The sequence below is a fragment of the Lampris incognitus genome, chromosome 6 (assembly GCF_029633865.1).
Source record: "Lampris incognitus isolate fLamInc1 chromosome 6, fLamInc1.hap2, whole genome shotgun sequence".
Classification (NCBI taxonomy): Eukaryota; Metazoa; Chordata; class Actinopteri; order Lampriformes; family Lampridae; genus Lampris; species Lampris incognitus.
Window position 1 is genome coordinate 16,595,247 of NC_079216.1, and position 13,496 is coordinate 16,608,742.

General features: G+C 45.0%; 1 protein-coding gene across 1 annotated transcript in view; it reads right to left on the reverse strand.

Annotated features, from left to right (window-relative positions):
* The window catches only part of glg1a (golgi glycoprotein 1a), a 43,207-nt gene extending 30,408 nt beyond the window's left edge, over window positions 1-12,799 (reverse strand). Inside the window, exons 1-4 of the mRNA XM_056281512.1 lie at window positions 12,414-12,799; window positions 4,485-4,514; window positions 3,317-3,403; window positions 2,538-2,753 (exon numbers count right to left, since the gene is read on the reverse strand). Of these exons, the coding sequence (XP_056137487.1) occupies window positions 2,538-2,753; window positions 3,317-3,403; window positions 4,485-4,514; window positions 12,414-12,746 (666 nt within the window). The 5' untranslated portion in view covers window positions 12,747-12,799. The remainder of the gene's footprint in view (window positions 1-2,537; window positions 2,754-3,316; window positions 3,404-4,484; window positions 4,515-12,413) is intronic.
* Window positions 12,800-13,496: the final 697 nt, after the last annotated feature.

A 13,496-nucleotide genomic window follows, 5' to 3' on the forward strand; every position in this document is an offset into this window, starting at 1 on the left:
AGCACAGAGTTGTAATGCACCGATAAGATATCCCATAATAAGTCCCTGTCAAACAGGATTAAGGATTTTGGGTTTGGCTCACAATCAGGAAATCACGTTCCGATGGGATTCATTTTCTCTGCTCGGCGGCAATCTGGAGACAAACCTCCATCTTATCTGATCAAGGTTCAGTGAAACTTTGTGGAGAGTTTCAAAAACAAGCAAACTCATTTCTGGTTTGAGGCAGAGCCAGTGGTCACAGAAGCCAGGCTGGGGCATCACTTCCTGCTACATGCTAGGCCAGGGAGTGCATTGAAAGTTAGTTGACTCTACCGGCCACTTTGGACAAGCACCAAACAAGCTTCTGATGTTGTGCTCCCTTTTAACAATCATATCCATCTGGGGAGATCTGAGATCCCTTGGCCACTGTAGCTTGGAAAAAAAGCCAGGTCCCTGCCTTGAATCAAGACAGCCTCGTTCATATAACACTGTGGTAACACTGAGCTAGTGGGTACATACACTGATAAGACAAAACATTATGACCACTCACAGGTGAAGCGAATAACATTGATCATCTTCAAACAAGGGCACATGTCAAGGTCTGGGTAGATTAGATGGTAAGCGAGCAATCAGTTCTCGTAGTCAACATGATGGATGCAGGAGAACTGGGCAGGACCTAAGCGACTTTGAAAAGGGCCAAATTGTTATGGCCAGATGACTGGGTCAGAGCATCTCTGAAACAGCAAGACTTGTGGGGTGCTCCTCGTCAGCAGTGCTGAGTACCTACCGACAGTGGTCCAAGGTACAAACCACAAACTGGCAACAGGGTGTTGGGCACCCAAGGCTCATTGATGCATGAGGGCAACGAAGACTATCCTATCTCGTCTGAACCCCACAGAAGATCTACTGTGGCACAAGTCACATAAAATTTTAATGAGGGTTACAGGAAGAATGTGTCTCACAACACAGTGCATCGCACCCTGCTGCATACAGGCCTGCGTAGCCGCAGACCAGTTAGAGTGCCCATGATGATCCCTGTCCACCGTCAAAAGCGCCGACAATGGGCACACGAGCATTGGAACTGGACCTTGGAGCAATGGAAGAAGGTGGTTTGGTCTGATGAATCACATTTTCTTTTACATTATGTGGACGGCCGGTTGCGTGTGCATTGTTTAAAAAGGGCAAGTGAGCGTGCAAAATTCCCCTTTTGTTGTGAATAATCAGATAACCATGACGTCTGGATTTATGAGTTTAAGTATGCGAGTCATTATTCCTGGTGCAATTTTAGTTATTTAACAGTCAGGGTAGTTTATTCAGACAGGTCTTGCCAGTAGCTAATCTCCTATCAGATTAAACAGGTCAAAGAATTCTCTCAGGTTTTGCTGGTCACCTTTTGCTTTCCTCACAGATGTGGTACAATACTTTGACACAGGCCAAGTTATTCTCAGCGTAAATAAAAGCAGAAGATATGGGCATGTTCTCATGATGTGAATGTCGCCATGTCATGTCTGATATGTTACATTTTAAAACACCGGAACGGAATCAGACTAATGCTGAATTCAGATAGAATCAGGGAAATGATAAGACAGCAGATGGAAAAGGGCAAGAGAAAGCAGCAAACAGGACTATGGAATGGCAAGACAGCAAAAAAAAAAAAAAAAACACACAGTGTAGCTATGGAGACATTGCCTTCAAAGAATGTATACAAAATGAAGTTATTTCTTGTATATTTTATGTAATATTTGTAATAACACATGTAGCATTATCAATATTGCCCATGATTTCTTCTTGTAAATTCTGTCACCCCCGCCCCCCTTTTCTCCCCAATTGGATCCAGCCTATTATCCCACTCTTCCGAGCCATCCCGGTCGCCGCTCCACCCCCTCTGCTGATCCGGGAAGGGCCGCAGACTACCACATGCCTCCTCCGATACATGTGGAGTCGCCAGCCGCTTCTTTTCACCTGACAGTGAGGAGTTTCACCAGGGGGATGTAGCACATGGCAGGATCACGCTACCCCCCCCTCCCCAGTTCCCCCTCCCCCCCGAACAGACGCCCTGACCAACCAGAGGAGGCGCTAGTGCAGTGACCAGGACAAATACCCACACCTGACTTCCCACCAGCAGACATGGACAATTGTGTCTGTAGGGATGCCCGACCAAGCCAGAGGTAACACGGGGATTCAAACCAGCGATCCCCTACTTGGTAGGTGACAGTCTGTCGCACTTTTTGCAAGCATAAAGTTAATTAACTTTTGACTTAACCTGACTTAAATTTTTCATGCCGTCTACAATTATTGTTATTCTTCGCTCTCTTCCTGCTCGTCCACTTCAGTGACACCCAGTTTGCCATCTACCATCTCTCCTTGAGTCTATCTGAATGTAGCACGAGGCGTTTACTTGACAACTGTCATGATTTTTTTTTTTAAACAGGGTGTGATGTGAGTGTGAATGTAGCTTGAGATTACTGGTCGACAAAATTCTAGTTTCTTTTACAATTCAGTAGCAATTAAAATGTGGAACTAAACTTAATGGAGGGAGGCTCTGTGCTGACAGTCACCTTCTCTCCTGTGCTGATGCTGCCACAGTGCAGGGTGTTGATGTCATCACGACACTTGTCCATAAAGCCGCAGATGAGTCGGTAGTCACTGAAGACGATACTTGTCATCTTGGTGATGTACTGGTTACATTGGTATTCACTGATGTTGCCACGGTGATCCACTAGACATGACACCAGGTACCCCTTTCCCCGTTGCTCCGCAGCACACTCTTTAATCTGGAGGGAATGAGAGGAGAGAGAGAGAGAAAGGGGAAGAAAGGGAGAAGGAAACATCTCTCTGAGAAAAACATCAGTCACAACACAGCACCAGAGCTTTCCAGAGGGCTCCAGTGTATTTGAATCTTGCCTCTTGCCTCGCCCTCTCATGGAGAAATCTATCTCATTCTCTCACAGAGACAACTGTCTCACTCTCGTAGGAAAAACTGTTTCAATCTCTCAGAGGAACATATGTCTCAACAGTCACATCTGTCTGTTTCCTGTATTTTGGTGCTGTGGAGAATAAACACCCAACAGAACAGAAAATCATTTACTTAGTTTTACTTGACTAATCCTGGGACTTAGCTTCTTCACACAGTAGGTAGAAGTCTTCCTTCATGTATTTATCCTGTAAATATCCTGCACTGTTATGTACAGAAGTAACAACCGCAGGTGTCAACCTTCATATATATATAGTATTTATCTTTGATGCATAAATCCTGCATTAGTACTGTATACAGCAGTAGTCGCTGTTTCAGCCAATTCATTTATCCTACACCTACAATGTAGGATAAATATCTCACCTCAGAGATAGTGGTCTTGCAGACCTCCACAGCCACAGTCTCAAACTTGGAGTCAGTGGTCAAGTTCAGCTTGTAGTTCCACAACAGCTGAAAATGAGAAGATACATGTGGGATGATACAGATCCACACTGACTTGGTGCAGGCTACCATTCTCTTTTTATATCTGTTAGCGTAAGGACAAGTTTGTCTACCTATGCTACTGACACTGTCAGCATTAAAGCAGGCTACAGCTGAATGGCTAGCCATGCTACCAGCTGTTTGCATTAGAAAGTTGTTAATTTTTAATATTCAAGTCTGATGACAGCAGAACAATCAGATATATGTTATAGTTGACATGGGTTGATATCATGACAGCCTACAAATAATATAAAATAGTTAGATCCTGGTTTGCTGACAGTACAAAAATCTTGATTTGGAGAGAACTTTTCAGGCAGGAGAGCAGTGGAGAAGATACATTAATTCTGGTGCGTTTCCTGCTCTTACGCAGAGGCAGGCCATAATGAGGGTTCAAGTCACACAGCGTCCACAGAGGGCACGGCTTAAGTTTGTCTGCTTTGTTGAAACGAGGAGATAGCAGCACAGAAGAAACGACAGGTAACCAAATAGTACGGTGGTCCTGGATCATCAGACTGTGGCCAGACCAGCACAACTCTTTGCTAGAGGAAAAGTTGTTTAAAACCCCTTCAGAGAACTGGTGGACAGTTACCAGAGAGGAAAAGAGTCTCCTGTCTCAGGTTAGTCACAGTTTGATAACCCTCTAACAGCATCCATATGACTACACTTATATTTCATACCTTAAAATCAAGGTTTTATTTTCTGTCTTTGTCGTTAGATCACCGTTGTTTTGTTCTACTATGATGTCATCAGAGTGTCTGTTTCTCATATTAAATAGAGACATTTCCAGAACTGCCCCCGAAAAGTGTCTCTGTCTGTCCTGTACTAAATGGACATCTTTCTTTCTTTCCATTGTATTTTTTTTCTATATGTACAAATAAACTAAAAATGTTTGATTCACCTTGTCACTGTGACAAAGATGTTTTCTGTCCAAAGGTGGGTGGTTAAATGTAAAAAGTGACAGTTAACAGACTGAGACTGAGCAGTTGACATGGTGGGAAGGAAAGGTGAGAGGACAATCTGAAAGAGTGACGGTGGAAGTCAAGACACTTACGTGGTTGCAGTCAGCAGCGATCTCCGTTTCCTGCAAGAAGAGACAAGTTAGACCAACAGAAACAGACCGACACTATGTTTAAAGCATATTCAGACGTGCACTTGCTTTTGGATCATTCACCTGTTAAATTTATTTATCTTATTTATTCGTTTGAATAGGGACAGTGCATATTAATGAATACTGGTGTCGCAGATACACATGTAAACATGTCAGATTGAAGCAATACTGCTAATTTACATCCGTTGTACCTAGGCAGGTCAAAGCAAAAAATAAAAACAGACGTGGTACACTACAACACAATACAATAACACTAAAATACACAACAATACATACAACAGTATACACCCCACAAAACCACACACCACAATACAACATAATACCATGAAACATGTAACACACAAGTGACTGATATAATCAGCAAAAACACAAGGCTGCATTTTCACTTGACATCTTATGCAGCTTCAACTCATATTTGCACCCAGGTTTTAGTTGCCACTACGTATTTTGTGGGTTATTAAAAATGGGCCTCCATCAGTCAAACTGAAATCCAACTGTCTTCTTCCTGTATTTCCCTGTGCAACATGAAAATTCCTCTAGCCTACTTTTACCCATCTGGAGGAGCAGAGACATGTGGCTTTAAGAAAAAGCTCCATTCACACCTATCAAACCCGCAGCCATAATTCTTGGGATTCCAATCAGCCTCCAATCCAATGGGTGTGTTTACGCTTGGATTCTTATGAAAAGAAGCACGATCTGACTGAGTTCTGATTCATTTAATACCAGCTGCAACTAAGGTCACACCTCAGAACAGAATATGACCCTCAAATGATGGTTAGTCACCTTTACAAGTGGCTACTGCAATACCCTAGCTTACCGGATAACGGGGAAAATGTACCTGATGATCCATTTTCTATCCTGGAAAATTACAAATTTAGTGAAGTGTTTTTCTCCTGAGGACCAATCAACAGCAAACTGTCTTCGTTCTGATTTTTTATTTTATTTTTTTTGTGCATTTATTCTACAAACCATTTAATCAATGAACAATTTTGGAAAGTGCCCAGACAATTAAAAAAAAGTCCAAGCATATTTTTAAAATATCTGTTTGGTGAAGCGGTGTTTCGGGAATTGACTGACCACTGAGGTCAGCAAGTTATTATCCTATTTTCTTGCACTGTCCTGGGCTCACCCCAGCCAACCTGAGTGTGTGTGTGTGTGTGTGTGTGTGTGTGTGTGTGTGTGTGTGTGTGTGTGTGTGTGTGTGTGTGTGTGTGTGTGTGTGTGTGTGTGTGTCTCTCTCTCTCTTTATCTGGGCTACATGAGGAGAGCCTGGACACCTCATCTTTCCGTCTGAAATCTTTTTCATCTTATGCCATGTCCACATCAACATGGATAAATTGGAAAACCATTCCTTGGCATGTTTTTTTTTTCTTCTCTTCTCCGTTTTAAGCCGGTGTTTTCAACAACCAAAAACCTATCTTTCAGAAAACGCTCTCCAAAGTGGATGAATTTCAAAACCCCAGTTTCACACTGCTGTGTGGATGGAGAAAACTGGGCTTTTGGAAAGTGCTGGCTTATTATTGTCATGTGATCAGCATCAAGCTGCTGGCTCAAGTGGTCCGTGCATTCCCAATACAAGAGACTAAGTGTTTTTCTTATTTCGGGGTTTTTCTTATTTCAGCGTGTTTTTCATGGTGGTTAACTCTCTTCTGATTATGATTGTTTCTTTTCTCCTTCACTCTGGGAACCAGACCAGTGCATAGAAGAGATCAAGTTGTGGATCTCACGCAACCTGCTTAGAGCAGGAGGGCATTTCATTTTTCATTCTGTTGTAGAAAGAACCAAGGAACGACTGCAGCAAAGTCACCGGAGGAAGTCCGACATCCATCCCTCTCACATACACAATCTTGTTAAACATATATATTTATATATCCCCCCCCCCTTTTTCTCCCCAGTTATACCCGGCCAATTACCCCACTCCTGCGAGCCGTCCTGGTCGCTGCACCACCCCCTCTGTCGATTCCGGGAGGGCTGCAGACTACCACATGCCTCCTCCGATACATGTGGAGTCACCAGCCGCTTCTTTTCACCTGACAGTGAGGAGCTTCACCAGGGGGACGTAGCAAGTGGGAGGATCACGCTATTTCCCCCAGTCCCCCCCCCCACAGACACCCTGGCCAACCAGAGGAGGAGCTAGTGCAGCGACCAGGACACACACCCACATCCGGCTTCCCACCCGCAGACACGGCCAATTGTGTCTGTAGGGACGCCCGACCACGGGTCTTCGAACTGGGTTAAACATATTTTAAGTCTATTTCACACAGATTTCACACATTCAGTGGGTAGCACACAGTCCTGACACCGCCCGGTTTAGGGTTTCCATTCCCTGTATAGCTCAATGTGTTACTGCGACAATTTAAAACTGAAGCACATTTTTCAATTTTGGGAATGAGAAAAAAGAAAAGAAAAGAGAGCTCAAACACCTTCGTAGGCTTGAAAGCAGAAAACTGGCCTGAAGGCCATCATTACTGGGACAAGGGAGAGATACTAGGAGAGGGGCTAGGGGGTCAGATAGCAAGGCCAAGAGACACAACAAAAAAAAAAAGAAAAAAGGATGCAGTGACCGAGCCGGCTAAAAGGAAGCCAGCCACGTCAAAGACCTTGTGAGTCATGAAGCCGCTCATCTGTTTTGACATGCCTGCCAAGAGATGACAGCCTCAGAGCAGAGGAGGCCGGTTACGGCTAAGAGCCCTGCTCCTGAGGTCACCTCCCCAACGCTGTTACCCCAGTCACCTCATCAGCCGGGGTCAACCAAAAGCCAAAGGACTCAATACACAAACAGTGAAGTAACAATTACTGGTAACTAATACGAGTTCACTTGACGGTAATAGCGACAAAAGTTCAAGTTCTGCTCCTAGAGGAATTAAAAACAAACCCCCATGGTGATTACAAAAAAACCTTTGCAAGTTGTATACCGGGAAAAGAGTTCCAAGGGGCTTCCTTAACAAGGTGTCTTGGTGCTGCGGAAGATCTCTGGACTTCACAACAAGCTACCTGGCAACGGTTAAATTTTATCATTATTCTACTTTAACATTATCCATCAAACCTGTCTAAATTCAAAAGAACCCAGTGTCCTGCCATACTATTTTTTAGACCTTGCAACCACATAAAATTTGCTGAAAACTAAAATTATGTTGAGACACGGGTTCCGCTGCAGAATTAAACCACTTCAGCAGCTAAGCTCTCATTATCTTGAAGAGGCTTTGCCATTTTGCCTTACTAACACACAGGCAGGCTCTCTCTCTCACACTCTCTCACACTCACACACACACACACACACACACACACACACACACACACACACACACACACACACACACACACACACAAACACAAACCTGGGAGGGTGTTAAAAATGGGTACCAACCCAATATAGGACAGCACAGCTTCACTAGTGACTTCTGCTACGATGAACTGATCTATAGCCTGAAACAAATTTGGAGACTTTTCTGGCATACGGTTTTGGGTTTATTCAAAATGAAATGACATTGACAGTGGCTTGCAAGGAAGGTTTCGACTCATTTTTTTGTAGATTTTATGTTGGGATTCTGTTACGACCTACACTACCGTTCAAAAGTTTGGGATCACCCAAACAATTTTGTGTTTTCCATGAAAAGTCACACTTATTCACCACCATATGTTGTGAAATGAATAGAAAATAGAGTCAAGACATTGACAAGGTTAGAAATAATGATTTGTATTTGAAATAAGATTTTTTTTACATCAAACTTTGCTTTCGTCAAAGAATCCTCCATTTGCAGCAATTACAGCATTGCAGACCTTTGGCATTCTAGCTGTTAATTTGTTGAGGTAATCTGGAGAAATTGCACCCCACGCTTCCAGAAGCAGCTCCCACAAGTTGGATTGGTTGGATGGGCACTTCTTGCGTACCATACGGTCAAGCTGCTCCCACAACAGCTCAATGGGGTTCAGATCTGGTGACTGCGCTGGCCACTCCATTACCGATAGAATACCAGCTGCCTGCTTCTGCTCTAAATAGTTCTTGCACAATTTGGAGGTGTGTTTAGGGTCATTGTCCTGTTGTAGGATGAAATTGGCTCCAATCAAGCGCTGTCCACTGGGTATGGCATGGCGTTGCAAAATGGAGTGATAGCCTTCCTTATTCAGAATCCCTTTTACCCTGTACAAATCTCCCACCTTACCAGCACCAAAGCAACCCCAGACCATCACATTACCTCCACCATGCTTAACAGATGGCGTCAGGCATTCTTCCAGCATCTTTTCATTTGTTCTGCGTCTCACAAACGTTCTTCTTTGTGATCCAAACACCTCAAACTTGGATTCATCCGTCCACAACACTTTTTTCCAGTCTTCCTCTGTCCAATGTCTGTGTTCTTTTGCCCATCTTAATCTTTTTCTTTTATTGGTCAGTCTCAGATATGGCTTTTTCTTTGCCACTCTGCCCTGAAGCCCAGAATCCCGCAGCCGCCTCTTCACTGTAGATGTTGACACTGGTGTTTTGCGGGTACTATTTAATGAAGATGCCAGTTGGGGACCTGTGAGGCGTCTGTTTCTCAAACTAGAGACTCTAATGTACTTATCTTCTTGCTCAGTTGTGCAACGCGGCCTCCCACTTCTTTTTCTACTCTGGTTAGAGCCTGTTTGTGCTGTCCTCTGAAGGGAGTAGTACACACCGGTGTAGGAAATCTTCAATTTCTTAGCAATTTCTCGCATGGAATAGCCTTCATTTCTAAGAACAAGAATAGACTGTCGAGTTTCAGATGAAAGTTCTCTTTTTCTGGCCATTTTGAGCGTTTAATTGACCCCACAAATGTGATGCTCCAGAAACTCAATCTGCTCAAAGGAAGGTCAGTTTTGTAGCTTCTGTAACGAGCTAAACTGTTTTCAGATGTGTGAACATGATTGCACAAGGGTTTTCTAATCATCAATTAGCCTTCTGAGCCAATGAGCAAACACATTGTACCATTAGAACACTGGAGTGATAGTGGCTTGAAATGGGCCTCTATACACCTATGTAGATATTGCACCAAAAACCAGACATTTGCAGCTAGAATAGTCATTTACCACATTAGCAATGTATAGAGTGTATTTCTTTAAAGTTAAGACTAGTTTAAAGTTATCTTCATTGAACAGTACAGTGCTTTTCCTTCAAAAATATGGACATTTCAATGTGATCCCAAACTTTTGAACGGTAGTGTATGTCCAACGGCTGTGGGGTTGATACCCATTAGGCAGGCGAAATCGGAGAACCCTATTGGGCCATAGGCTGATGTGTAGCTGTCACGGGGGTCAACTGAACATAAAAAGAACGTAGCACAGGCCTGCTAATTGGAAATTATCTTGGACAAACCGATTGAGAAAAGTACAGGGCACAAGACACAAAAAAAGAGAGAGGCTCTGCGCACGCTACAGGCCACACCAAGGAATGGTTTAGCCTCCTCCCTCCTCCACACCACGTAAACAAAGCCACAGCCACTGACCAGACTGACAGTGGGCAGGCTGGAGACAGACTTAACCACTGTGTCTATAACCAGGTCTAATCTTAACTCACACCACCATCAGTAGTACAGTGCCAATTGGACTGCTGTGGTTTTTCAGATAGAGGCTCCAAGGCCTACGCTGGCTGCATGCCTGCTGACCATTGCGCTTTAAGCGGATGTAATGAAGAGACACCACACCCAGGTTCAAGTGCAGAAAACTCTGGCCTTTCACATTGCTAACACCGAGGCCTCCTAGCTTTTCTTTGCCTTCTTGGTCATCCACCTAACCAATAATGTGCCATGGAGAGCCATGTGTATAGAGGGCCCAATATCCACGTCCACTCTTAAGCACTGAATCCTCACAGACTTCAACTGAAATCACCTGTGTGATCAACGTAAATACATGAGGGTATGGGGGTACAAGGGCTTAATATGGCATAAATACGAGGAAGGGGACAGCACTTGATGAAATCACGTTACTTTGACAACGCTGGCTATTGCTTCCGGGATCTGCCATGTTTCTAACAATCGCAGCTTTATGAGTGTGTTATCTTAACGTGTTGTTTTGCATTGCGCACAATGGAGGAACTTAGGGGAGACAACTGCATGATTTTACCATTTGGTTAACTGAAGAGTTTATTGTTCACTCCGTTTATGAATAATAATGTTGTGGGCTCAAAACACATGAAAATACATTTGGAAATCATATCATCCAACATGCACATTGTGCGATTTAGAACATTTACAGGTAAACTTTTGCCAGCTCCATCCATAATTTACATTTTTAACACTTCCAGGGTTTCCCCTGTCATCCCCACTTTAAATGTCACAAAGCTATGAGTTGTTAGTAATTCCCTCAAGCACGGTCTGCATTATTGCAGACTTATGCACTTGCCTTATTGGGAACACACACCTCAGTCTGCGAATGTGTGGACTAGAGTTTGGGGCCAGGTTTTCTTAGTGGCTTGGTGAAAGCTTTTCCAACCTAACACTACACCAGCTGATTTCACTTGTCTTTTTCACTTTGGGTCCTCCCCTGTCTGGTTGAAGACGCGCCAAGCAGTGAAATCAGCTGGTGCTGGGTTGGAGAGGCTGTCACCAAGCAGCCAAGAAGACATAATAGCAAAAGCTTTAAAAACTTCCGTCTGCTGCCACCCAGATGACATCCTTAAAAGTCTTAATACCCTCTCCTCTTGAGAACAAGGGGTATTGTGGCCTAATGGAGATGTAGGCTGGTGACCTCAAAGTCACCAGCTTAAATTCCCTGACCACCTGGTCTAATATAGGCAGTGCTGTGTGTGTGGTGGTGAGTAATCCTCTTCCTTTCCTCAGCAATTACCTTTGACTTGCTCTTAAAGCGCTAACCTCCAATTGCTTCTGCTACAAGTAAAAGCAACACACACACACACACACACACACACACACACACACACACACACACACACACACACACACACACACACACACACACACCGTAGTTTAAGTGGCCTAACCTTATCTAAATAGTATCTCACATTACTAAGCAAAGGGTTTGGTCATAAATTAAGATTCTGTGCATCAAGTAAACTTGTCAAGACAATAACAGTCAATAAACCATCACTTTGACGACAGACCATTCAGGCGTGGTACTCCAGCATGCCTTCTAGCCCCAGGAAGAAGTAGGAGAACCTGAAATCACAGATCCTCTTCCCCAGGCTGCAGCACGTACACAAGACAGAAATATGCTGTCCGGACTCCATTAGGCAGCAGTGGCCCCATTTCTCAAGAGGAGTGGGTGGCTAACCATACAGCTGAATATTTGAAACTAATTCTTCAGCAGCTTGTTGACTGGAAAGGTACTCTGTTTCAATCGGCTGCGTTATAACTTTAGCACCCTACTACTTGTTAAGTTACCAAAACCCACTGGCCATAATAAAAGATCAGTTTAAGTCCTTTAGCTAAAAGGAAGTGCTGTTGACACCCAGCCATTACACCCGCCTGGTTGGGTGGGATGAGCGGTCTTCAGTGAAGAGGCATCGCTAACGTTAATTCACCAAACCAGCAATTAGCGCGCCGTAGCCTGGCTAGTCGGGTCAAACCCAGCTTGTGAGCAGAACTGTTTGTAGAAGCCAACAATTAAGCAAGCCAGTTTAATTAGCTGACGCCAGCGACTCGGTCAGATCGACTTCCAGCATTGGAATTCGTGTCCGGTTGTAAACGAGGGGACTTGAGCACCTGTGTGGTTTAGACGTTACGTGTAGCTAGTACCGCCAGCAGCTTTGCTAGCTAACTAGCCGAGCGGCTCGCTGGTACTATCGTAAACTAGCGTACGGCGGCTAACGTCGGCTAACCAGCGCGCGTCGATGCGGTCCGGCGAGGCACACCCAGAGCAAAGCGTCCCTCTCCGGTATTCCCCGAACGCCGGTCTCACCTCCTTCTTGTCCTGCAGACACTCCAGCACAGCTAGGTTGTTGGTCCAGGAGTGTTTGGGGCAGAGCCTGGTCAAGTCGTCCCGGCAAACCGGCTCCTCAGCCAACTTCCAGCTGGCGGAGCGCCGACGAGGCGGCGAGGCCCCGACTACCGGGCTTCTGTCAGCAGGACCCGCGTTGGCCGCAGCGACTCCGAGCCCTCCAGCTTGATTTTGAGAATTATCGACGTTGCTGCCGCCTCTGGCGCCGTTGAAGGGAGCATATCCACGGATCGGGTGTACACAGAACAGGACGCATATCGAAAGGATAAGTGGAACACGTATACAATCCGCCATCTTCAGACATCCAGTGAGCCTGAGCCGTGGTCTCCCTGGTGGCAGCCGCAGCTCTTCAGCGGTTGGACGTTTGCTGTTACGTCGCTTTGTGCGTCGTTGGCAAGCTCAAGCACAGAGATAGAGAGCCTAGACTGAACCATCCTCCTGGCTCTGAGAGAGAGAGAGAGGGAGTGTGTGTGCGTGTGTGTGTGTGTGTGTGTGTTGAATTTGCTCAACCCAGTCGCACGGACTTTCGTGATGGCGTCACGTTAATTAATAATCGTGATACCGTCACGATTATGACCCGATTTACGTGATGTGGTCACGATCTGACAGAACCCTTAACCCTAGCCCTCGAGTCGTGACCACATCACGTAAATCGGGTCATAATCGTGACGGTATCACGATCGAAAGTCCGTGCGACTGGGTAGAATTTGCTACATTACGAAAAGGTCAAACGATGCCGATGTCATCAATCGTTACAGTAGTACCAGCTGTGTAAAAAGTGAGCAACGCTGAACTATTTCCCCCAAGTCCGCCTGCCCTGTACTTTCAATCTCACTGCTGCTTCGGCAACAACCTGAGCGCCAGTAGCCGAGCCCGGCATCAAGCACCGGCCACTGGGCGGAGGGCAATAATTGCCGCCGGCTTTTTCAGTTTTAGTACACATTGATGTTTAGATAGTTATCCTGTCCAAAACTCTGCATGCCAGAATACGGTGGGCCTTTGGTCAAACAAGCGTAGCCAAGCAAACGTGGTCAAAGTTTCAGC